The sequence below is a fragment of the Rhinolophus ferrumequinum genome, chromosome 8, assembly GCF_004115265.2.
Source record: "Rhinolophus ferrumequinum isolate MPI-CBG mRhiFer1 chromosome 8, mRhiFer1_v1.p, whole genome shotgun sequence".
NCBI lineage: Eukaryota > Metazoa > Chordata > Mammalia > Chiroptera > Rhinolophidae > Rhinolophus > Rhinolophus ferrumequinum.
In genome coordinates, this window is record NC_046291.1 from 9,911,127 (window position 1) to 9,938,414 (window position 27,288).

General features: G+C 38.5%; 1 protein-coding gene across 1 annotated transcript in view; it reads right to left on the reverse strand.

Moving 5' to 3' along the window:
- The window catches only part of COL4A3 (collagen type IV alpha 3 chain), a 156,173-nt gene that overhangs the window by 12,676 nt on the left and 116,209 nt on the right, over window positions 1-27,288 (reverse strand). The window contains exons 33-47 of the mRNA XM_033112035.1: window positions 25,959-26,048; window positions 25,460-25,594; window positions 15,620-15,718; window positions 14,888-14,977; window positions 14,408-14,547; window positions 12,228-12,354; window positions 11,050-11,130; window positions 10,592-10,690; window positions 10,294-10,341; window positions 7,177-7,362; window positions 6,551-6,681; window positions 4,107-4,179; window positions 2,129-2,200; window positions 1,916-2,041; window positions 921-1,019 (exon numbers count right to left, since the gene is read on the reverse strand). Of these exons, the coding sequence (XP_032967926.1) occupies window positions 921-1,019; window positions 1,916-2,041; window positions 2,129-2,200; window positions 4,107-4,179; window positions 6,551-6,681; window positions 7,177-7,362; window positions 10,294-10,341; window positions 10,592-10,690; window positions 11,050-11,130; window positions 12,228-12,354; window positions 14,408-14,547; window positions 14,888-14,977; window positions 15,620-15,718; window positions 25,460-25,594; window positions 25,959-26,048 (1,596 nt within the window). The remainder of the gene's footprint in view (window positions 1-920; window positions 1,020-1,915; window positions 2,042-2,128; window positions 2,201-4,106; window positions 4,180-6,550; window positions 6,682-7,176; window positions 7,363-10,293; window positions 10,342-10,591; window positions 10,691-11,049; window positions 11,131-12,227; window positions 12,355-14,407; window positions 14,548-14,887; window positions 14,978-15,619; window positions 15,719-25,459; window positions 25,595-25,958; window positions 26,049-27,288) is intronic.

Consider the following 27,288-nt stretch of genomic DNA (forward strand, 5'->3'; position numbering starts at 1 on the left):
AAGAGGCCTTTTTTTCAGGCTACACACGAGTTGTATTTAAGAATGGCATAGGTAAAAGATGGCTTTCCTAAATGAGGGTACTAAGTTGCTCCTCTATTCTTACCAAGATAATATTTTTCTATGTACTTATATACCACTTCTATAAGTCGATATTATTAACTAAGTGCTGCTATAAATAATTAAAAAGAGTATTGGTCTTTCTGAAAACAGAATTAGTGCTTCATTAGATCTACTTATCCTCAGCCTTAAAATCTGGAATACATTTGCCCAGTTAGGAGGTAGGAATGAGACAGGTTAGTTAGCATGTTACTAGTTAGACAGGGAGGTCTCCAGTGGAATAAGCAAAAAAAGCAGCCATATCCTGAAACTCCAGGTTCTGGAATGTTTCAAATCCCTTTTGGCCAACAAAGGAGAAGATCTAGTAGATAGGAACAGATTATTTCATTAATCCCTTCAACATGGGCAAACAGGACAAACCTAATAGACGAATTCCATTAGAAGGCTCCAGCCCCTTCCCCAAGCAGGCAGGGGAAAGTTAAAATAAAAGCCTTTTGCCTTAGCTAGTGGGCTTTCCAGTTTCGGCTACCCCCTCCTGCTCGGGAGCTGCAGCCTCTTCTCCTGCCTCTAATAAACTATCTTCCTTTACAACTTTTTGCCTCTCCCTGGTCCGTGTTTCCATTGTTTGGCTCCATGAGACACGATCCTGGCCCGCACCCAGAAATTGCCGGCAGATCTCACATCAGGAAGAATGGTATATTACAGCAACTCCTGATTTTCATCTTCCAAGTGAATGTTTTGCTGTTGGTTTTTAGTCTAATCTGAACAACACACACTGGAAGACCTAGTTTATTCTTGTAGTCACATATTCAAACACGACTTCTCTGTCTATTGAGACCTCGCTCCTTCAGCCATTAGCATACCTTGCTCTCCTTTACAACCTTTGTTGCCTTTTTCTCCAGGTGGTCCAGGAGTTCCTGGTTTTCCATCCTTGCCTGATTTACCTCTTGGCCCACAGGGTCCTACGCAAAAATAAATAAATAAATAAATAATAAATAAATAAATATAATATAATATAATAATTGTATTGAATCCTTCACATAGGATAAAAAGTAGGGTGGCCTGCCATCCCAGTTTACCTGGGACTTCCCCAGTTTCAGCAATGTAAGTTTTGCAAGCTGAGCAGACCCTCAGCCCCAGGCAAACTGGGACAGTCGGTCATCCAACTTGTTACACTCTGCTTCGCAGGGAAAAAAAGACCCTCAAAAATGAACTACAGTAAAAATGAACCCTCAAAAATGAACTAGGAGTAAGTACAGCATTTTAAAATTGTGCTGCCATTTTAATTTATGCTGTTCCAGAATTCACTATGCCCTTGTATCAATCAAAGTAATATCCTTTTTATGTCCTTAGTGACTCATGCAAACTTAGAACATAACAATTATATTTAGAAGGCTATTACGATATGCTAAACCTATATACAGGGGGTAGTTCAATTTTCATATGCCAATATTTTGAAAATTTTCATAAAATTAATCATACATTTGTATTTACTACTTTCCAAATGCTGTACAAAGTGTTAGAAAAGTATAAATACAAAGAAATCAGGCTTATTCAGGCAATCAATTAGAAATAGAGCTCTAAGACTAACGATTGTCAGAGAAGACAGACACAATACTTACACCTTAATGAAAAAACCCATAAGTGCCCTGAAGTGTATTTGCTCAAGTTTATAGTATGCACAACAGCTTTCGATATATTCAAAACGTCTTTCATTTGCTGGTCAAGAGTAACATGAGCTCAATTCTAAAACTGATTGTAAAATAACTCTATAATGTGTAACATTTTCTGTGAAGTTATATCGTTTGCTGGTTTCACCACTTCCTAGTGATCCATGTCAGTGCTGCCAGCACCTTACCTACGTTTCCCGGTGGTCCCGGTAGCCCAGGTTCTCCTTGCATCCCTGGTTCTCCAGGTTGGCCCGGTGGCCCTGGGCTTCCTGGAAGGGAGATGATCTTAAGCGTGCCTGGATCTCCACGTGCACCTATTGACGTGAACATAAGAAGATGGTGGATTCACTGATCAGTTACCCTTTCTTCATGGACAGCAGTACTAACGAAATAATATTTACCTGGAGGTCCTTTTGGCCCAATTCGCCCTGGAGGTCCAATTGATCCCACAAATCCTGGATTACCCTTCTCTCCTTAAAAAAAAAAAAAGAAAAGAAGAAAAGATAATGTGATTCCCCTTAGAACAATGGGATTCCTGTTTCCTAGTTGTTCAGGTCAGTGATCAACTCAAAGGACAGACACTGGAAGTTATGATGAGGCCATGAGCTCTGTGACAGCCTGTAATTTCATTATATTTACGTGGGTTTTGGCATTTCATTTGTATCCAATTGGTCATGTTTAATGTCTACCGAAAAATATATTCTAGAAGTAGGCATTGAGAACTTGTATTTTAGCATTGAGGAGGAAGAGTTCCTAAGAGTGCAATATTTAAGTTCAGAAACCAATTGAATTTAATATTTAAGGTAAAATACAAAGTGACATTAAAACCTATTTCCTGGTGAGTTATATTGGTTGTCATAGTTATTTATTTTCTCAGCTTATTACTCTAGTTTTACGAATAGCCTAGAGTTATTATGTTAGGAACTCTTCATGAGCACATGCAGAATATCTATAGAATATCTGCTTTGATATAAACTATCAAAGTAAGATTTCTCTCCCAGTTTTTGACATGAATAAAAGATTACCAAGAACCATTGATTTGGAGAAATACTCTCTTACAAAAATCTTGGAATAATGTAGACATTACATCTGATTACTTAGAAAGACTTTAATACTAAACATAATGGCCATAGAAGAAATAAAACAATTATATTACCGAAAGTTAACTGGCAACTACACTATAAAGTATCCACTTGATCAGAACTTGAGGAAGGTGTTAATATTTACTTATAGACACCAGAAGAAGCATAAATATTTTTCCCCTTGGAAAAGAAAACTTTCTGAATAAAAAAGTGCAAACTTGTTAGTAGTGCCAACTAATGGATGGTCTTATTCTGAAATCTAAGAGTAATTGAATGTTTCAGGGAACATAGTTCAAGAGAACTGATTTTATGAATCTACCCTCTAACTATCTCTAAATATTTCACCAGAATGTGAAATATTACTACTGTGAGGCTTGGGGAAGTGACAGATGGTACACAAATTTCCCCCAGTCTGCCTGCCAGAGTTCACCTGCCCAGGGTGCAGTGAGACTGCAAGAATCACTTGCTTTCATTTATTCCTAGCTAATTTGCTCCGTGTAGAGGCAGTGGTTGAAAACATTAGAAGGCTCTCTTTGAACTCCTTATCTTCCCTCTTAGACCTGGGAGAAGTTTTCCTTTGTGAAAATTTGGCTTTGTTCACTTTGGCCATACTTCCTATTTAACATCTTATAGTCTATAATAGATGCTCTGCCATACAAAAAACAATACCAGAAGATTTAACCAGAAAAGGCAAAAAAATCCAATATTCAAAACCTTATTTAAGGTCATAGCACCTTTATGAGAGATTTGAGAATCATATTCTGAAACCTGAAGTTTATGTGTATGAACATTTAAACTTAAAAATCCCCAAAGTATTCTTGTTTTTCTGATTAAAAACATAATACACATGACCCATAAAAATGCAAATGCTTAAATCCGCATATAAAAAATTACCTTCTCCCATTAACCAACAGGCTGGTGAATATTCTTTGAGATTTTCAGCTTTTCAAAACTGTAGCACATGCACAAGGTAAAATAAACAATTCAAAGCAGCACTGTTGATATTAATGTAGTTTCCCCAGCCCCCAACACGTCAGTATTCTCCAAAGGTAACCGCTTTAAACTGTTTCTGCTAGTTTTTCTATAGCTTCCATCTTCAAGGTATGGTTTTAAGTTTTAAGCCCCCCTGAGGTTGGGTGCTGGTGGAGTCTTCTTTCTTCACTCATACTGAGGTCCATTTGTACTCACCCCAACTGTCTGTGGTAACTGTAGGAGCTCAGTAAACATTTGTGTGCCCTGAAATATGAATCTCATTCATTGTTATCTGTATCCAAAGGGAAGCACAGAAAAACAGTACCTTTTATGCCTGGAAATCCTTGGAATCCAGGATCACCTCTGGACCCTGGCGGACCTGGGGTACCTGGTGCTCCCTATATGTTACACGAAAGAGAGCAGAACCACAACTTTAAAAAAGTCACACTATTCGCTGCAATTGTTTAAAAAGCAAGTAGGATATACTATTATGTTGGGTAAGAATGAGCTGAAGTTAACAGACATCACTTTTACCTTCCAATCCAGCGTTTCTCTTCCTATAACTCCTCTGCCACCCAGACCTGTCCTTAGGACTATCATTTTCAAGAGAAAAGGAAAAAACTACCCTTAAGCCCAAGAGCAATCACAACTTCTGATGCTAACGTAGGCTGTGTGAGTATTGGATACAACTGGACAGGAAGAACTGGCATCAGACTGCCAGAATGAAAATTATAATTTGTCTTTGTAATTCTTGCAAAGACAGCAGAGCCATGCTGTGGGTGAATTGTAGCACCCACCATCGTTCTAACTAAGCTGGCGGGGTTATACATTACTCCTGGTCAGGGCGGTGGGAGAAGTAGTGTCCAGGGATGGGAGCAGGAAGGGGTTGTCAGGGAGTTCTGACATGTGCTTTTGGCAAGGATGCAGTAATCTGATGCGGAGGAGACCTTCCTCCTCATGAGGTTCACTCTAATTGCTCTTGTAGCCATGAGATGCTCAAGCAAGGACACAGGAGGAGAGGGGAGGGAGCAGGATTTCCAAAGAGAGCCATATGTCAGAATGTGTGTTAAATCTACTCTTAAACTGTCCGTGTGAATTGAGACAGAATGTTATTACTTGGAAACAATGAACATGAAAAATGCCAAGAATAACAAGACTGGCCTTTGAGCCAGCTGTCTTTGGAGCAAGAAGACCAAATGAAAAAGCAGTCCTATTGCTTGCAGAAGGTGGCGTGAGGTTTAAAAAGGAGGGAGAGAAAACAGAACCATCTGATCAAGGACTCCCAGGCTTCTGAGGTCTGGCTGTTCCCCAGAGGCGAAAGTAACAAGGGAGGAGGGCGTGTGCCAGGCCCAGCCCTTGGGTGGGAAGGAGCTGTTCCATGCAAAGAGACAGCTAGTAAAGGCGCTGAGCCAAGTTAGACATCCGTCAAGAAGAATTATCTTTCAAGTCCAAAAGTAGAAGCCTAGCCTGACCTTAGGATCCCCAGAAGATTGAAGAGAGATCACATTTCCAAACCAGACTTCCCAAAGCCCAATGTCCTTGGAAAGGCTTTTGATGTGATCATAGAATCAGTCTTTGCCACTTACAAAGAATCGTGGAGAACATGAGAGATATGTAAGACTGGAGATTGGCAAATATCTCATGAACAACAACAAAAAAACGTAGACTCTGGAAACCAAAATACCAAGAGATCTTAAGACAGTTACACATGATTCCTGACAATAAGCCATGCTAAAGTACCTCATTACCCATCACTGATGAAAACGCAGGACATCTATGACGAAACTGATTTCCTCATCAGTCTCCAAGAATTTGATGTAAACAGAGGAATCAGGCTTTTCCAATACGCTGTTAAGAGAAAGCTCGGGAAGATGGCCAAGGTGTTGAGTGAGAGACTATGAGGTGAGAGATAGTCACAGGCTGGGAGCAAGAGCCTCAATGAACAAGATGACATCTAAGAAAGATCGATGTGAAAGCTCGACATTTGAGTTGTAAATCAAAAAATAGACAAGGGATAATGGATAAAACTTAGTAGCAGTTCATGAAGAAAAGGCACACGGGCTTTCACTGACCATAAACTCAGTGTGTGATGACAATATGGTGATGTGACAGCCAAACAGCCCAAGTAGCTTTTAGGTTGCGTTATAAAATGGTGATATTCAGAGTAGTAAGACACTTCCATCCTTTAGCTAGTTATTCCATGGTGTACTGAGTTCTTACCCTGGAGGGTGTTCATCCCATAGCCTGCATTTTAAGGGATATATTGACAAACTAGGAGGTACAGAGTAGATGAAAGGTTACATTGAATTTGAAAAATACAAGTATTTATCGGGAGAAAATATTTGAAAGGAAATGGGCAGCCACTTAACAATACTCGAAATTATGTCATGGGGAGAAATAAATAGACATTTAGGAGATGGCACAGATAACTTTGAAAGTGTATTAATAGAGAAAAATTATGTTGTCATCTGGAGTGATTCCAAACTTTTGAAGCTTCCATCACTGGAATTGTTCAGAGTCTAAAGAAGAAAAGGTCAGGAATGACATAGAGAAGAGTCCCCTATAAATCAAACTTTTAGAAACCCTTAGAGGCCAAATCTGTCCAACAATTAAGATTCTCTGATTCTTTGAACCTTCTGGACTCTGTCTTCCCTTGAGTGCACTGCACAGAAGCATCACAAATGGGAAATTTGCGTTGCCTCTTGTACACATCATCCTGGAAATTGATTTGGAAGAATATAAGAAGTCAAAATAATTGTCCACACTTACCATATGACCCGGTGGCCCTGGGTCTCCTACAGTTCCAGGTGGACCTCGTGGGCCAGTCTTGCCCATAAATCCTTTGTCTCCTTTTATGCCTTTTACGTGAGTCCCTGGAGGTCCGGGGGGACCAGGCTCACCTGAAGTCACAAAGAGCCTGTCAGTATTGCCAGTCAGGGAACTTGGCAGGTTCCATCAGTAATTGTTTTGAAAAAAGTGCAAACCCTGCACCTTACCATTACCCTGAACATTCTTTCCCTTTGGGAATGTGATGGGATTGTGGAAAAGACGGAATGAGATAATGCCAGTGAAGCTCCTAGCACAAGGCAGGAACTGTTTCTCCCCGATGAAGGTCTGTTAGAGCAGGATCTCTGCCTACCTCAGTACCTGACACATGGCAGCAGCTCAATAAATATAGGTAAATGGATGCATCTCTCTTTTAGGCTCATTAGTTAGGTATTTGATAATTTTTCAAACAGTCCACTCTGCCTCAAGAACACCAACAATGGTTTAGATATGGGAAGATGGAAAAGACCAGAGGAAAAAAACAAGCAACAAGTCACATGAAGGGAAGGTTGAAAGCTTCTGATGTCAAACGTTATATTCCTTCTTTTATTTAAAAGCAGATCCTCTACCTGGGTTTCCTGGGGAACCTGGTGGACCTTGGTTTCCTTTCTGGCCAGGGATGACTGCACCAGGGCATCCTGGTGGCCCTGGGGGTCCTGCCACACCAGTGGGTCCTTTCGGCCCAACATCTCCCACTGTCCCTTTCCTGCCAGGGAGGCCAGGCAAGCCTGGGTCTCCCCTGTCTCCTTTGGCTCCTGAAAAGCAAAAGGTTTGGTAAGTTTCAGTAATGCCTCTGTCCTGGGAGTTATAGTGTGTGGTTATCGCTAATAACGTAGACACTTTGCTTAAACATGTCAAGATATATAAAATATATATAAAAATCTATATTTATTTTAAGAAGCTGGTAAAAGAAATGTAGGTCTATAAGAATGGAGTCAAAGTTCACTTCTGCCTCCAACTAGCTATTTGATCTTGGCCAAGTCAATTCACTTTAAAGATTTCTTATATTTAAACCAAAGGTAACCTTATAAGGTAACAAAAATATTAGAGACTTAAATCATTTTAACTTATTAATATCAAAATAAAATATTTAATCCTACATTTTTATTATACATTTTGGATACAAAATATTTTAACAGAAGAAGTCAATTCTTTATCACATATTCCCTAGTAGGTTTATTTCTGATTCTAGTGCAATACCAAGATTATTTTTGTATTTGTTTTCACTGTGGCATTACATAAAATCTCAGTTCAAACAAGTCCATAGGAATGAAAGATAGAAGCACACAGATTTTATGTCTTGCCATATTTGGGTATTCTTAAATTGGAATAATCCAAAAAGTATTAATTGTTTCATCATAGACTCCTACCTTTTTTGTTTAAGGAAACTAAGGACTTTGATTGTTCACCTTTAATTTTGTAATAGTCCTTCTTTGTGTTTTTCAAAATTAAGACACAGGTTTGAAAACCACAAAATTATGCTGATTTGATTAAAACTCTTTAAGCTATTAAAAAAAAAATGAAGGTAATACCTGACTTAGCTCAGTTCTTTAGTGAGATAATATACGGAAAACTGGGACGGAAAAGCACAGTGTAAGCTCTGAAGTGTTCTATAAATGTAAGCCATAATGATTATTTGATGAACTTTTTAAAAATTAATATTTATTGGTGTAACACTTGTTCGTAAAGTTACATAGATTTCAGGTGTACAATTCTGTAATACATCATCTGTATATCACATTTTGTGTTCACCACCCAGAGTCAGTTCTCTTTCCATCGCCATATATTTGATTGACATTTAATCACTGACAGTAGAGTGCAGAATGCGAGACTTTCTGGCAATGATGTGCGCATTTGCAGTGTCACCCAGCTAAATCCAGAAAAGGAACAACAAAGCCACAATCCCTGTTCTGTCCTCTGGTTACTTCTCCTGCAAAGTTCTAACACAAACACTACTCTGGAAGGGAGAAGTGTGGCAGGAGGTTTGGATTTACCTAAGAAGACCCCCAAAAGGTCAACATTTAATAGCACTATTTTAATCTCCGAGAACCTTCAAGAAATTGTGCTTTGACATTCATGAATAGAACATGTTGTATGGATTGAAAATAAATTCCCCCTCCTCTCTCCCATCTCTATTATTCTAGAAATAGCAAATGGCACAAAAATAAGAGACAGATTGGAGGAAAAAGGAGGAAAAGTGAGGCTGAGGATAGTGGCACAGAGGAAGGGTTTGGGAAGTTGTGATGTGCGGAAGACAAAGAGTGATGCTGAAAATAAAATTGATGAATATTGAATATCTAGCCCTTTGTCTGTTGTGTTCTTTAGCTCTTTTATTCCTGTAATTTATGCTTTTAAATGAAAGTGTTTAAATAATTTCAGCTTACTTCAAGCTGCAAAATGTGGTATTTGTACAACAGGGTTTAGCAATGGTCTGAGGTACCAAGATGCTGTCTTGGGTTGTATATTCCAAGTCCAATAAAATTCTTCCGTGTTTTATGATATGATTTCTTTTTTAGGATTTGGGAGTGTAAACTAGTTAAAATGATTCATACCTTCCAAGTTTCAATGTCTGCTCCCTAATTAGTTATCCTAGAAGGATTGAGATGCATAATCAATTACTTATATAATTAGGCTATTTGTTAATTTTTGAGGCTTTTTAAACTTAAGGTGTGATAATTTTATATCAAATTTTATTTCCAATTAAATGCTCATGTTCTCATTCCAAATGGTAAAACTGTGAGCTCATCCCAGGGAAATGAACAGAAACTCTCCTTTTGGCCATAATTCTAAAACTAGACTATGCACTAGATTGGGAAATCCTTTATGCTCATGGGGGAGGGAGAAGTATGAGAGACGTGGGGACATTGAGCTCCACCAAAAGGACTATCACATCATCCAGAAACAAACAGAAAACGACAGCTCTTGTCCACTTTCCCAGTCGAGCTGGCAGGTTAACAGAAATGCCTGCCCCTCTGAGTGTCTCAGTAGCATCAGGCTACTCCTTGCTGATCCTTGTGAACCAATAAAATACTCCTATCCACAGGACCCACGGCTGAGAAGGTGCAAATAAACTAGTATTTCTTCTGGCAGGTTTCTCTACAAACTGGAAAGAGTGAAAAGAAGCTGCTCACCTTACGAAACGCTGGCGTGAGAAACGCAGAATTGCCGTTTGGCAAACAAACAAACGTGTACATACTTTGAATGACATGTTCAATAAAGAGCCACGTCTGAGATGTTGAGCGAGTTCCTGGGTGGCCTTTTATAATCACTAGCGTGAACCCCCAGCTGGCTCTGGGGGTTGGAATCAGACCCAGGGAGACAACAAGGTGGGAAGGAGCAGCGTTATCACTGCATCTCAGAATAGCAGGGAGGGAGGCTCACGGACAAGCCATCCAATCCACCTTCATCCTTGCAGGAAGTTATGCATTTAAATCATGCATTTAAACAAAGGCAAAGCAAATACATAAGAAGTCTATTTTTAAAGACTTTCATAGAAAGAAATTCCAAAATTGGGTCACAGTTTCTAATTCACTCACTTTGTTGTGATGGTAATAATAAAGCATTTTTACTTGAATACTAGGAAGATAAACATCCTGCATTGCCATTGGGATTTATTTAATTCAATATTTCAGGCATAGTAAATTAGACTCTGTCCTAGAAAACGTGTATCAAAAAGGACTGCTCACCTGGAGCACCAGGTTTTCCTTTTGGGCCTGGAAATGCCCCCAGCAAACCTGAAAGAGGTAATTTTGGCATATTAATATTGTATATGTGGTTAATTTCATTATATACATTATATAACTCATTCCGCTAGGTCAATTTCCCTTTGGCAACAGAAGGAAGTTTAATTATCACACTCCCAGAACACGTTAAACAGAGAAGAGTTCTGTCAGAGAAGACTCTAGAGCAGAGAAGGATTCCAGTGTCACTAATTATTTCATGCAAAATAAAACTAGTGGATCCAAGATAATGAGCAAGTTGTACCTGGCTCTCCCTTTTCTCCTGCTGGTCCAGGAATTCCATCACACCCTTGGTTACCTCTCATACCCATTGGTCCAGGATTTCCTGGGAATCCTGGTGGACCTGGGGGAAAAAAAGTATGATTCAAAGAGAGGACTTATTTCCTATCAATGGCCTAATGTACCAGTTGTGTGTAATTCTGGTAAAGGAGTTCGTTTTTCAGGACTGTAGTTATGTGAAGCTACATTCACAGCGAAAACTATGAACAGCTGAATACAGTCGTGAGGGTCATAGGTGGGCAGATATTTGAATTAGGTCTAAATACCTGACCTCGCTTTTCTGCATTTCTGACTGAGCACCGAGTAACTGGGGTCTACCTTCTGTAGGGCAGTCACGGCTCAGAGATAGGGGGATCAGAGTCCAAACTCAGGAGAAAACATGTCCCTCCAGAAAGGGAAACAGACAAAGTACAGGAGCGGAACCTGGAGGGCCTTTCGTTCCTGGAAAGCCTGGGAAGCCTTTGATTCCTTTAGACCCCAAATCGCCATCAGGACCCGGTTTTCCTATAAATGAAGAGAGAGGGAAAGGGAAAAAGGACACCCAAAGATTAATGGTTACAACAAAGGCTGATATGGTCAGTTCTTAAGTCATCTGTGCTCACGCCAGCCTGAAACACTCCCTTCGTCAGTCCCCTCAGGCTTTCCCCCCAGAGCAGCACAGCAGAGATGTGTCGCATCCGTTTCAAAGGTACGCAGACACCAGCCACAGGGACCACTCAATATCTGATTTATTGCTTTAATTGGGAATTAATCGCAAATCCATTGAACCTTTCATTGTTTGTAAAGATGACTTAAATATCATTTCAAGTAAGACCCAAAGCTACAACCCAGTAGCTTAGCGGTTTTTCAAAATAAAACAAAAGCTGAAACCTGAATTATAAGCAGATGAGAAACAAAGCCAACATTCAACCTTGAAACATGCCAGCAAAAAAATCACAACAGTGTTATGGGCAGAATTGTGTTGCTTCCTCATGCATGCGCTGAAGTCCTAACCCCCAGTGTCTCAGTGTATTTGGAGACAGTGTCTTTAAAGAAGCAAGTAAGGTAAAATGGGGTCATTTGGTTGGGCTCTAATCCAATACGACTGGATTAATCTAACCCAATACGACTAAGAAGAGGAAATTTGGACACAGTCACAGGACAGACACAGTGAGAAGGTGGTCAACCCTGCTGATATCTAGATCTCAAACTTCCAGCCTCCAGAATTGTGAGAAAATAAATTTCTGTTGTTTAAGTGACCCCGTCTATATTATTTGTTATGGAAGCCCTAGAAAACTAATATGACTATCGTAAGACTGGGCAGTGAACTAACGTGTTGTGTCTTTAAGCTGAATTCATCGAGGCTGCATTTCACAGGTTTTATTTACAGGTGCAGGTTTTTAGATTTCAGTCCACCAAACTGGCTGATCAGTAAAAATAAGACTCCTCTGGGTTAATTTTCTGTTTCGTAGTGTCTTAGAACTTGACAATCAAAGTTGAATAAAAGCAATTGTAGTACAAAAGCCTAAATAGCTTTTTTGCCAACGGAGATGATTCGAGTACGTGAGAGTCATGCTAAGTGTCATGTTTCCAGCTTTCAGAGTTGTGAAGTGAGTGCTCACCTGGGTGGCCGGGACTTCCGGGACTTCCAGGGACTCCGTCAGGTCCAGGAGGCCCGGGACATCCAGGTGGGCCGGGGGACCCTCTTTCTCCTTTCTGTCCCATGTCACCTGGCAATCCTGGTTCTCCCTTAAATTCAGTCAAATACCTTTAAAATTCTCATATATGCAGGATATGTGATCAGAATGAAGTCTAAACTATGTTTGTTTGCATTTACTGATTATTATTTTTCAGTTAGTTAGCAATTTATATTAAGTGTCTGCTATGTGCCAGCACTGTGATAAGGGCTGGGAACAGGAGGGCTACATGATCTGTGGGGCCCAGTGCAACATGCCCTTTAAAAGGCAGTTCCCTTTTAAAAAATTTTTAAGCAATTCAAGATAGCAACAGCAGAGTGTTAAACCAAGCATGGAGTCCTTTTCAGCACCCAATCTCTGTGGCTGCACAAATCGCATGCCCAGGAAGCTGGCTCTCACCAGGAATATAATAGTAACCATACACAGATATGTCATATATATGTCATATATATAGATATATATACACACACACACACAGTCCCTGCCTTCACAGAGCTTTAGAGACCAGTGGGGAGATAGTTAAATAATCACACAAATGTGTAATTTCAAATTGTGATGATTTACTCTGGGGTAAGAAAGAAATAGACCAAATGAATATATGTCCTACAAATACCATGCATACTGATAAATTTTGTCAATCACATGTAAAAAAACAAAACACTTCAATGATTTCATATTCATTAAAACTGTATTTCAGTTTTATGATAAGCCAGCACGCAGGGATTTGATGGAGACTTACAAAATCTCCACAGTAGCTGATTAAAATAGACTACTCTATTACTATCATTTGCCAGCGTGGTAAAACCAGCTTATTCTGTGTTCAATGCACAGTTCTGAAAATGATTATTATGGTTACCTATGAAAATCCTAAATATAAATAAAGCTATTAATTGACTGAATGTGAATTAAGTATAAAATGATTCCTCACTAAGAAAATATCTCAGTGGAGTCTCTCCCTGGTTTTCTGAGGACCTAGTCTAAAAATAAAGGGCAAAGGAAATTTATTTGTGCTCCAGCTAATAAAGAGTTACTTCCTTGGGTCTGTGTGGCTTCCCAAAATTTTCTGGCTGTTGTTTTTAGCAATTACTGATGGAGAGTATTGGTGGAAATACTCTTATTGGTGGAAATCTTAGGAGAGGTTTTTTATTGGCTCAGAACAGTCAGGGAAAATGCCCCTGAGTACCAAATTTTATATTTTTTGGAGTCATATATTCTTGAATGTCTGATAAAAAATATAGACTCTCCTCTACTAAAATCTGCATTTATTTTACATTCAATTTCAGGAGATCAGTAGGCTTCTTAGGGTCCCATAGACTTCTTTAGTGAGTCCATGGAATCCCGTGTTAAAACTCCTGCTTATGGGAACTTCTATTTAATTATTCTCTAGTGGTCTAGCTCTACTATACACAAAAAGGTTGGAAGGAAATAAACCTGAAAGAAAACAACTGAGCCACACTGAAACATTTGGTCGCTGCTTGGTACAATAAGCTAACAAGGGCTGTGAAATGCAACCTCTAGTTAACAACACAAGTACTGAGCACATTGACACAAGATAAAATTCTGTGTAATGAAATGAAAATACTTAAAGTTTTGAAACAACTAAGAAAGATAAATATATGTATCTTAGGATTTTGTCTGCTTTTTAATGATGCTCTACAGTTATTTTACAGCTTTTATTACAATTTAATAAAGTCAAGTGTTTTTTATTACAATTTTTGGAAATTCAGTTTTATAAGTCTGTGTGAGATGAGTACGTAGCAAAGACTGGATCCTTTGCATGGCAGGGAGAACAAACACTGCGATGTCAGATTGTGTGGGCCTCTGATCATTGCCTCCTTCTGGCAGCACATTCAAGTTGCAGGGACAGTTATGAGACATTCCTGGGGAGTTGAAACTGGGGAGAATAAACTCAGAAGCTGACAGCTATGTGACAGGCATCCTCAGTTGTGGAGATAAGATTAGAAAACAAACAAACACAAGTAACTACCAGAAAATACAATCTTATTTTCAATTTTCTCTGCCCACATTGAATCCATATATACTTGTTGATATTTAAAGGGACTCACTTCACCATCAAAATGTAAATACTTGAGTGGCTTATATACCTTTGGTCCTGGTGGTCCTGGCCTTGTACCTACAGAATAACCTGGCTCTCCCTTATCTCCTTGGAGACCATGAAGTCCTGGGAGGCCTGGTCTTCCAGGTAGACCTGGGAGTCCCGAAGTTCCCTTCTCTCCTTTAGAACCTGAAATTAGGAAAAGAAGTCAGGTAAAATAGATAAACACAGGAATGTTGAAGTGTTCTACTTTTTGCCTTTACACACACCACCTTTTTCCTAGGAAGGTGGCTTTTTGGAATCACTAATGCATTAGGTAGTCATAATGGATGAGTTTTACACAATACAGAGATTTCTTTTGTTCTCGTTTGTGTTCTAGTTGCACATAGCACATTTGTCTAAAAGTAAATTTAGCTGCATCACACCCACTTTCTACCAAATGGAACTACAAAACAAAAAACAACACAGAGAATCTAGAACTGGGATCCATTGTGAGCTTGTAGGCTCATAAAAGGACCTTATACATTACCTGGCACTCCCATGTTCCCCATGCTTCCTGGCATGCCACGTGGCCCTGGTTCTCCAGGATTCCCAGTGCTACCTGGATCTCCTCTGGGGCCTTGAGAACAAATACACAGTCATATGCCTTGCTTAGTCCCTGGACACAGTAGGTGCTTAATAAATATTTGTTGCTTGCATGAATGAATGCATCCAGAGGTGCCCAACCAGCTGTTTTAAATACTTTTTTAGCTGCCTTTTTACCTTCATATAAGAAAGGGACTGAAGACCCAGAAAATGTAAAAGTAGAGAAAGTTAGATTCTTTTCAGCAGGACTGGATTTCAAACACCAAAGTCATCCTAGGACCAGGGCCTACGATCATATAGTAATAAATGTCTACATTCAGTACTGAAATTTTATCGCCATGTAATATATTTTGTCACTGGTATGACTATAGAGAATAGGGAACAACTTTAATTGTTAAAAACATTGCTTTGCAAACTCCATAACTTGTTTATAAAAAGATGCAAATTTGAAAAACTCTAAAGCATTATCTGATTTTCTTCTATGTGTGTGATATTGTGAATATTTTTTAGTTAATACAAGCTGACTGCAAACACATTTATTTTCGTTTAATTTAGAAGCAAATTTCTGTTGGAGCTGAATTCACATTTGACCTGGTAAGTCTGGAAACACATTTTTGTTACATTTAGATCCAGGCAAACTTAAACTCTGATATTCCTACTAGAGAATCATCTATACCTGGTGGTCCAGGTGGTCCGGGTGGCCCTTCGTGTCCTTTTAAACCGGGTAATCCTGGGGTGCCTCTATATCCTTTCTCACCAGGCATTCCTGCAATTCCTAAAGTTAAAAACCATGTGTTAAAAATGCAGGTTATAATTTTCTCAGAGTTATCTAAGTCCTGATTAAAATTGATGAGATATTATTATTGTAATACAGGATAGTGTATTTGTTAAGAGCATGGGCAAATGTGAACTCATATCTTTTTCAAAAGAGGATTAAATGAGATAATATATACAAAGCATCAGCACAGTGGCTGGCATGAGTTAATTCTCAAAGAAAACTAGCAACTATCATCATAGTAACACTATAAACAAACCCTGTAAGAATTTGTGGCCTACATATAGCTTCTTTTTAATTTTTAATTTTAGTAATGACAGAGGACTGTACTATACTATTTTTGTCTAGACTACCCCCTTCTCAATCCATTTATTATAATTGTCATTCATTAAGTATTAGTATAGGACAGATATTATTATTTTTTTAAAATTTATTGGGGTGACAATTGTTAGTGAAATTACATAGATTTCAGGTGTACAATTCTGTATTACATCATCTATAAATCCCATTGTGTGTTCACCAGAGTCAGTTCTCCTTCCATCACCATATATTTGATCCCCCTTACCCTCATCTCCCACCCCCCACCCCCCTTACCCTCTGGTAACCACTAAACTATTGTCTGTGTCTGTGAGTTTTTGTTTCTCATTTGTTTGTCTTGTTCTTTTGTTGTTTTTGGTTTATATACCACATATCAGTGAAATCATATGGTTCTCTGCTTTTTCTGTCTGACTTATTTCGCTTAGCATGATACTCTCAAGATCCATCCATGTTGTCACAAATGTTCCTATATCATCTTTTCTTACCGCCGAATAGTATTCCATTGTGTATATGTACCACAACTTCTTTATCCATCCATCTATCGATGGACATTTGGGTTGTTTCCGTGTCTTGGCCACTGTAAATAAAGCTGCAATGAACATTGGAGCACACGTGTCTTTATGTATAAATGTTTTCAGATTTTTTTGGTAGATACCCAGGAGAGGGATTGCTGTGTCATATGGTAATTCTATTCGTAATTTTTTGAGGAACCTCCACACTGCCTTCCATAGCGGCTGCGCCAATCTGCATTCCCACCAAAAGTGTATAAGGGTTCCTTTTTCTCCACAGCCTCTCCAACACTTGTTACTATTTGTCTTGTTGATGATAGCCATTCTGACTGGGGTGAGGTGATATCTCATTATGGTTTTTACTTGTATTTCTCTGATGAATAGTGATGTTGAGCATTTTTTCATATGTCTATTTGCCATTTGTATGTCCTCTTTGGAGAAATGTCTCTTCAGGTCCTCTGCCCATTTTTCAATTGGGTTGTTTGTTTTGTTGTTGTTGAGTTGCATGAGTTCCTTGTATATTTTGGATATTAGCCCCTTATCGGAGGCACTGTTTGCAAAAATCTTCTTCCATCAGTTGGTTGCCTCTTATTTTGTCGATGGTTTCTTTTGCTGTGCAGAAGCTTTTAAGTTTCATATAGTCCCATTTGTTTATTTTAGCTTTTACTTCCATTGCCTTTGGAGTCAAATTCATAAAATTCTCTTTGAAACCAAGGTCCATAAGTTTAGTACCTATGTTTTTTTCTATGCAGTTTATTGTGTCAGGTCTTATGCTTAAGTCTTTGATCCATTTTGAATTGATTTTGGTACATGGTGACAGATAACAGTCCAGTTTCATTCTTTTGCACGTGGCTTTCCAATTCTCCCAGCACCATTTATTGAAGAGGCTGTCTTTCCTTCATTGTATGTTTTCAGCTTCTTTGTCAAAAATTATCTGTCCATATTTATGTGGTTTTATTTCTGGGTTCTCAATTCTATTCCATTGGTCTATGTGACTGTTTTTCTGTGAATACCATGCTGTTTTGATTATTGTAGCCCTGTAGTACAAGCTAAAGTCAGGGAGTGTGATACCTCCAGTATAGTTCTTTTTTCTTAAGATTGCTTTGGCTATTCGGGGTCTTTTTTGGTTCCAAACAAATCTGATGATTTTTTGTTCTATTTCTTTAAAAAATGCCATTGGGATTTTGATGGGGATTGCATTAAATCTGTATATTGCTTTGGGTAATATGGCCATTTTAACTATGTTGATTCTTCCAATCCATGAGCACGGAATGTCTTTCCATTTCTTTGTGTCTTCTTCAATTTCTTTCAAAAATGTCTTATAGTTTTCAGCATATAGGTCCTTCACATCCTTGGTTAAGTTTATTCCTAGGTATTTTATTCTTTTTGCTGCAATTGCAAAAGGAATTGTTTTTTGTATTTCTTTTTCTGAGATTTCACTGTTAGTATATAGGAAGGCAATGGACTTTTGTACGTTGATTTTGTAGCCAGCAACTTTACTGTATTCGTGGATTGTTTCTAATAGCTTTTTGGTGGAGTCTTTAGGGTTTTCTATATATAACATCATGTCATCTGCAAAGAGTGATAATTTAACTTCTTCATTCCCAATTTGGATGCCTTTTATTTCTTTCTCTTGCCTGATTGCTCTGGCAAGGACTTCCAACACTATGTTGAAAAGCAGAGGTGATAGAGGACAGCCCTGTCGTGTTCCTGAACGTAGAGCACAGGGCTTCAGTTTTTCACCATTAATTATGAGATTAGCTGAGGGCTTGTCATATATGGCCTTTATTATGTTAAGGTATTTTCCTTCTATACCTATTTTATTAAGTGTTTTAATCATAAATGGATGTTGTATCTTGTCAAATGCTCTTTCTGCATCAATTGATATAATCACATGATTTTTATCCTTTATTTAGTTTATGTGATGTATCACATTGATGGATTTGCGATGTTGAACCATCCTTGTGCCCCAGGGATGAACCCCACTTGGTCATGATGAATAATCTTTTTAATGCATTGTTGTATTTGATTTGCTAGAATTTTGTTTAGGATTTTTGCATCTGTATTCATCAGAGATATTGGTCTGTAGTTTTTTTTGTGTTGTCCTAACCAGGTTTTGGTATCAGGGTAATGTTGGCCTCATAAAATGAGTTAGGGAGTACTGCCTCTTCTTCAATTTTTTGGGAGAGTTTAAGCAGGATTGGTATTAGATCCTCTTTGAAGGTTTGATAGAATTCACTAGTGAAGCCATCTGGTCCCAGACTTTTGCTTTTGGGAAGGTTTTGGATGACTGATTCAATTTCCTTACTGGTGATCGGTCTGTTGAGATTTTCCAGTGCTTCATGGTTCAGCCTTGGAAGGCTATATGTTTCTAAGAACTTGTCCATTTCTTCTAGGTTATTGAATTTGGTGGCATATAGTCCTTCGTAGTATTCTTGGATGATCCTCTGTATTTCTGTGGTGTCCGTGATAACTTCCCCTCTTTCATTTCTGATTTTGTTAATTAGTGTCTTCTCTCTTTTTATCTTAGTGAATCTAGCCAAGGGTTTGTCAATTTTGTTAATCTTTTCAAAGAACCAGCTCTTTGTCACATTAATTTTTTCTATTGTCTTTTTGTTCTCTATTTCATTTAGTTCTGCTCTGATTTTTGTTATTTACTTTCTTCTGCTGACCTTGGGTTTCACTTGTTCTTCTTTTTCTAGTTCTTTAAGGTGTAACATGAGGTTATTTATTTGGGATTTTTCTTGTTTCTTGAGATAGGCCTGTGATGATATAAATTTCCCTCTTAAAACTGCTTTCGCTGCATCCCAAAAATTTTGGTAGGATGTATTTTCATTGTCATTTGTTTCTATGTATCTTTTGATCTCTCCTCTAATTTCTTCTTTGACCCAGTTGTTCTATAAAAGTATATTGTTCAATCTCCATGTATTTGTGTTTTTTCCTGCTTTCTTTTTGCAGTTGATATCCAATTTCAAAACCTTGTGATCAGAGAATATGTTTGGTATGATTTCAATCTTCTTAAATTTGCTGAGGCTGATTTTATGTCCCAATATATGGTCTATCCTTGAGAATGTTCCATGTACACTAGAAAAGAATGTATAGTCTGATGTTTTAGCATGAAGTGCTCTATATATGTCAATTATGTCCATTTCATCTAATGTGTCATTTAGGGCTGATATTTTGCTATTTATTTTCTGTTTGGATGAGCTATCCATATATAGATGTATTTAAGTCCCCTAGTATAACTGTGTTTTGGTCAATTTCTCCCTTTAGTTCTGTTAGTAGTTGCTTGGTATATTTCGGTGCTCCCTGATTGGGGGCATAAATATTGATGACTGTTATGTCTTCTTATTGTATAGTCCCCTTTACCATTATGAAATGTCCATCTTTGACTCTTGTTATCTTTTTTCACCCTGAAGTCTGTTTCATCTGATATCATTATGGCTACACCTGATTTTCTCTGGGTACCATTTGCTTGGAGTGTCAATTTCCACCCTTTCACTTTGAGTCTGTGCTTGTCCTTGTAGCTAAGATGTGTCTCTTGGAGACAGCATATGGTTGGGTTTAATTTTTTGATCCAATCTGCTACTCTGTGTCTTTTTATTGGTGAGTTCAGTCCATTTACATTTAGGGTGATTATTGATATGTGAGGATTTCCTGTCATTCTATCTTTAGTTTCCTGGTAAGGCTGTGTCTCCATTGTTTCTTTGCCTTTTTGTTGTTGTCGATTATTTCTGTGTGGTGGTATTCTATGATGTTTCCCTCTGTTTCTTCTTTTATTACAGTATATATTTCAGTTCTGGATTTTTTTTGAGTGGTTACCATTAAGTTTATGTAAAAGAAGGTTTGATATTTAGAGTATTCCATTTTCTTTAGCACACTTACTTTCTCCATTCCCATATTCCGGTTCAGGGCTTTACTCTCCCCCTTTTTATGTTTTGGTTGCCACAAATTGTCCCTGTTGATGGTGGTCGAATAGCCTCCTTTAGTATTTCTTGTAGTGCAAGTCGTGTATTAGAAAATTCCCTCAGCTTCTATATGTCTGGAAAGGTCTTTATTCCTCCTTCATATCTAAAGGATATCTTTGCTGGATACATTATTGTTGGCTCATAATTTCTCTCTTTCAATAGTTTGAATATTTGGTTCCACTCCCTCCTGGCTTGTAAAGTTTCTCCTGAAAAATCTGATGATAATCTAATGGGCTTTCCTTTGTAGGTTACCGTCTTCTTTTCCCTGGCTGCCTTGAGGATTCTTTCTTTGTTGTTGATTTTAGACAGCTTCAATACAATGTGCCTTGGAGAAGGCCTGTTGGGATTGAGGTAATTAGGTGTTCTATTTGCTTCTTGGATTCGAGGATCCAGTTCTGTCCACAAGTTTGGGAAGTTCTCGTCAACAATTTATTTGAATATATTCTCTGTTCCCTTCTCTCTTTCTTCTCCTTCTGGTATGCCCATTATTCTTATATTGCTCTTTCTGATGGAGTCAGAAAGTTCTTGTAGAGTTCTTTCATTTCTTTTAAGTCTCAAGTCTCTTTCTTCTTTCATCTGTGTAATATCCAGGTTTCTCTCTTCGATGTCACTGATTCTTTCCTCCATCTGGTCAACTGTACTACCTTAGCTGGTTATTTCATTCTTAATTTCTTCTATTGAGTTCTTAATCTCCAGAAATTCTATTTGGTTCTTTTTAAAATTTCAATCTCTTTCGTAAAATGCTCATGTTGTTCTTTGATTGTGTTTCTGAGTTCATTAAACTGCCTTTCTGTGTTTTCTTGCATCTCGTTGAGTTTTTTCAGAACTGCAATCTTGAATTCTCTGTCATTTAAGTCACATATTTCCATATCTTTAAGTTCCTTTTCTGGAGACCTTTCACTTTCTTTCTGAGCTGTCTTGTTGCCTTGGTTATTCATGGCAATTACTGATCTATTATTTCTCTTCCTAGACATCTACAAGAGTGGCTTCTGCAACAGCTTGATAGGAAGAGGTCTTTCTTTTGTTTTCTAGTACTTGTTGGTAGAATGTTTTATTTTCTCTCTGACTGCAGCCTTTTTTTTTTCTCTCTCACACGGTACTGCTATATTTTCTCGGCACTATTCCAGCTTCTCACACAGTGGGGGGATTCCCTGGGAGACGGGCTTGTTATATGCTGTCCCCTCAGCCCTGTGGGCCATAAACGGAGCCCTAGTAGTCCGAGTTCTTTCCTCTCCCGCAGCTGCAATAGTTCCGGGATGCAGCGAGCTCGGAGCACTGAGCTAGGTCTGCGTCCTGCGCCCGCCTGTGCGGCTCTGTCCCCGCACTTCTCCCTTCCCTCCTCCCCCGCTCGAGCGATTCGCCCACCTTTAGGTAAATTCAGTAGTGGGCCTCTTCGTCTTGCCTCTCTGCTGTGCAGGGACTCCTTTGTGGAGTTATTGTTGTTCGATTAGTTGTAAATTCCAGGGGAGTTTTACAGAGGCTCACCTCATGCCGCCATTTTGATGACGTCCTCTTCCTTAAAGTCAGATATTATTTTCTTTTATTCATGAGCCTTTCCAGATTGGATGAAGAGGTGAGAAAACTGACTCTAAGAAGTCAGTGGGCTAATCTGGAGTCACACCATCCATCTGTGGTAATGTGGGGAATTGGAACCCAGTTCTGCAGTTGGGGAAGCTCACAAACTTCCCACAACACCATCCTACTTGTGTAAAGCACGGCTTTGATCACATTATTTTCCTGCTCAAAAATATTCCTTGAATCTCTCTACATGATGAACTACCGTATAAAGCATGAACTTCTTCCACTGGCATTTGAAGCATTCTACCCTCTGTGGATGGCCTGGCCTCGTGCCTTTTCTCAAGCAGACCCACTTCCCTTCGCTATTTCCTGGTTACATATTTACTCGTTTCCATATGGAGTGAGTGTCTAATCAATAGACAGGTCTTATGCTGAGTACTGGAGATATAAATCATGTCCCCTTCCCCCAAGTTTTTAGTGTTTCACTGGGGAGATAACCAAGTAAACAATTGCCGCCCAGTGTGATAAGTTCTGTAACAGAGTTGGGCACAATATGCTACAGGAAAGAATTTCTGGAAGAGAAGTATTTTTTTAGCTCAATCTTGAAGACTGAGTGGGATCCAGTCGGGTGAAAAAAGCATGGAATGGGATAGGATCCCCAGGCAAGAAAAAAGCATGTGTGAAGGAGTGATGAATACCAGGCAGTTAGGTTATTTTCTTTCATAACCTTTGTTTTTTCCATTTATGTGATTTATCATAATTTAAAAATATATATTATTTAGTTGGCAAACTACCTACTGCCTGTAGGCCGAATCTGGCTTGGTGTTGAATGGCTAGAGAGCTAAGGATGGCTTTTACATTTTTAAAGGGCTGTAACCAAATAAGCAGAGAAACAAACACTAAGGAAGATTATGCATAGGGACTATATATGGTCCAGAAAGCCTAAGATATTTACTACCTGGCCTTATACAGAAAATATTTATGAATCTATTAATGTCTCTTTCTCCCCACTGAACTGTAACTTTTCTCATGACAGGATACTCCCTCTGCTCTGTTCACCTCTGTGTCTTCAGGACAGAGTAAAATGCCTAGTTAATAGGGACTAAAAAATAATTATTGAATAAATAAATGTTCTGTGGCTGGAGAGGTAGGCAAAGGGCAAGTGATAAACTTGTATGCCAACCTACGAAGTTTGAATTCTTAAAGCATGGGGAGCCTCGGTAAGATTTTCAGCCAAGAGTATTATTTGCTTATCTGACTCCTACTCATAATTTCAATCCTCTTTCCCGGGGCCTCTCCAACTACCTTGGTTGCTGTGTTTTCTGCTTCCCTCACCTCCCACCGGACTCACTATCAGTGGTACCTGTCAGCACAGGGAACATGGATTCTGTACCAACCATTTCAGTGTAAGTGCCCATCTCTGCCACTTCGAATGAGCGCAGCATTAATTTGACTTCTCCATTCTCTATCTGTAAAATGGGATGATAGCAATAACCTACTCCTAGGGGTATTGTGAGGATTAAATGAGTCAATGTTTGTAATACTTAGAACAGTACCTGCACGTGGTAAGTGCTACACAGGTCTTTGTTAAAAAAACACAACAGTACTAATTTCCACCTTGTAGTATTCATTATCTTTTCATACATATGCCCACATCTCCTGTGCAGGCTCCTTTAGGAGATGACAGTTGTGCTTACCTGTACCTTCAACATCTCATCCATTTGCAGTGAATGTCTTTAAGCCAGAAATTCAGTTAAAAAAAAAAGGATCATATTGAAATTAGAGAGGACTAGATAATATGATCTTTTTGTTGTTATTGTTCAATCTCTGCTACTTGGTTATGCATTTGAAAAGCCAAAAGAAAACATTCAGGACAGCTTCCATGCATACTGAACTTTGGGTGAGTAAAAGAATTCTGATACAAGCATAGAAATAGCATGTGTTCTTCCATACTTTACAAAAGGAATTCTTTAATTGTAAATTAGTATCTGTTGTGCATTCATGATGTTAAATCCAAATTTTAATTTGTGTAGGGACAGACATGCTATTCATATTTTTTCAAAATGTTTTTAACACTATCTAAATCATCTAGACTAGCCCAGTGAAACAGTGTCTATGCAGGCAGTTTATGAGGACTGGAACGTTTGTGGCAGTATTTTTATTTTTTCCACATCGTGGCTTAGATCGGTTTTTGCAGTTTTATGAAATTCATATTACTTTCTATTTCATTGCAAAAAATGTAGTGCAATCTCCCGTTTGACCTAGAACTAAACTATCTCTTTGACACCAGATTTAATAGGAACTACCCAAAAGACCTTTACTTCTTAATTTTCCTTGTGGAAAAAAAAAACTTTCTATGAATTTATTTTCCCAATGATTATACATTTTTTTAAGTTGGCAAATTAGTTGGATTCAATTACTCTCCAGATCCTGGTCAGATATCACTTCTGTGAAGTCCTTCCTAGTTCTGGGAAAGACAACTATTTAGTCTTTCTAGTGTATTCTATAGCACCCTGTAGAATTTTTAGGAAAATCTTTACTTGGACTATAAATCTTTATGTGTCAAGCATATAAATATTTGTTAAATACAATTTCACTTTTCAAAATTTATTACAAATTACTCAAAACTTGATAGGGTTTTGCAACTGCAAACACATTTTCCCTTTATTCTTCCGTGCTACGACAGTTTGTTCTGTAAATATTTCATTTTACATAGAAATTCTGTTTTTCTAAAATTAATTAGGATTAAAATTGGTCAAGGAGACCATAAGTCAGGCTTTCTTAAAATTTGATTTTACATTGGTTGTATTGATTATGTAACAAAAACTGTCAGAGAAAAGGCTCAAATAACTTGAAATAATTTGATTGGGTTTGAATTTTAGTCTGGTAGTTATAGCTGACAACAGCACTCTGAAGCATTAATTTTCAATTAAAACATACTTTCTTTTTAGTTATTATTCTCCAAAGGGTTTTGAGCACGAGAAGTAGATTTTAGATGCAATGATAAAAATTCATCCCGACAACTGATGGAATAAAGTGGAATCTGGTGTGGAGGTTTCTTTTCCAGCCAGGGAAGCTTTTTACATGGCATTTCTTAAGGGTCTGATTTTCTACGTATGTGGCAAAAATGGGATTTGAGGATTTCTAATTTAAAATTGACTAGTGACAATTTAAATACAGCAGACCCACATGCAGAATTAACTGAGAAATAAAAAGTTATGCCTTAAAGAGGCAGCATATTATCGTACAAGGCACCCAAGACCCAGTTCTAATCCAGGCTTGGACCACCAACTGGCTGTGTGACTGCGGGCAGTTAAATTAAACTGCCCCCACTGTCCTCATCTGCCAGCGAAGAGGACTGGCCCAGATAAGTCTTAGTCTCAGAATCAGCTCTCATGTTCTGGTTCTAAACGTAAGGCTGTCTGTACCTTTGAGGCCTGGCTCTCCTTTGTCCCCCAGTAAATGGGATATTTGAGAAGGCCCGGGAATTCCTTTAGCTCCTTCTTCCCCCTTGGCTCCTGGGGGTCCTCTCTTACCCTTTGCTCCTGGAATTCCAAAGCTACCTATAAAACAGGAGTAACAACAGCAATTCCTCAATTCTTTAAGTAATTCCTAAGGATTCAAAAGGTAACAGCGCTTACCATAAAACACAACAAAACAAATAAGCCAAAAAGGTTAACAGTGCTGAGAACTTGATCAATGGTTTCCCAAATCAGGCAGCCACATGAGGGTAGCATATAAGCCTGCAAGGAGAAAATACGATCCCATTCAAATGAAAAACAAGGAATATAGACAAGAGCAAAATCAAATACGTGGTTCTCTCAGAACTATTTTCCCCTCAAAGAATACAATATAATTTATTTTGCTGTTAAATGAATGAACACTGTTCATGCCCCCCGGTAGCTGGAAAGAGCCTCCATCACTTACCCTTCTGGCCCGGGGTGCCTGGGTTCCCAGGAGGCCCTGGAAGGCCAATGTTTCCGGGGAAGCCCATCATCCCAGCCGATCCTTTTTCACCTATGGAAATAAAGTAACACAGAGCAGCACATGTGGTGTGGAATGAGGAAAGCAAATACTCCATCTAATAAAATGAATTACAATTAGAAGGGCAGTTGGGAGTTAAAGAAATGGTTTCTGTAAATAGGAAAATAACCATATTTGTCTAGGAGGTGGGTGAGTAAACGGTTTTTATTACGTCACGTATAAGTCATTGGTAGCAAATCACATTTGTGGATGAGAATAGAATATGCTGAAGTTTTGGATCATTCCCTCCTCCCAACCCCTGACTAATAATAGCTTTCTCCCTTATTTTATTATATACTCCCTTATTTTATATACTCCCTTATTTTATTAGGTTGGTGCAAAAGTAGTTGCAGTTTTTGTAATTATTTTTAACCTTTTAAATCGCAATTAGTTTTGCACCAACCTAATATTTTCTTTATAGCAGTTGCCTAGAGCCGAACTTCGTTTTTAAATGTGTTTGTTATTGTCTCCCCCACTGCCGGAGGTAGAGTCTCATCCACTGATGTGTCTCTATGGCCAGGAACACTGCTGCCACATGATAGTGTCTCAGTGATATGCATGAAAGGATATTTCCAGATTAAGTTGTTATTCTGGGCTCTTCTTTGGAGGAAAGTTCAGGGAGATTCTTATGTATGAGGAAACAGTTGGAATATTCTTCCCAAACACACAAGCGATAAAGATAGTGATGAAATAAAAAGTATTATAAGGGAATACTAGGAACAACTAACTATATGCCAGCAAATCACATAATGTAGACAAAAGGGACAAATTCCTAGAAGGCACAGACTACCAAAACTGACTCAAGAAGAAACAGAAAATCTGAGCAAACCCGTAACAAGTGATGCAACTGAATTAGCAATTTACAAACTTCCCACAAAGAAAAGCCTAGACCCCGATGACGCCCCTGTTGAGTTGTATTAAACGTTTAAAGAATATCCATCTTCACAAATGCTTCTAGGAAATACAAGAGGAAGAAACACTATCTATCTTGTTCTATGAGGCCAGCATTACTCTGATACAGAAACCAGGCATAGACATCGTAAGAAAAGAAAACAGACCAGTATCCCTTATGATTATTGATGCAAAAAATCTCAACAAAATACTAGTAAATATATTTTAGTAGTAATAGATAAAGAAGATTACACAAATAGCCACATCCTAGAAAACTGTGAAATGTGATCGTCCTGTCACCCCTATTACCTTGCCCGCTTGCCCCTTGCAAATCATTCAGAAG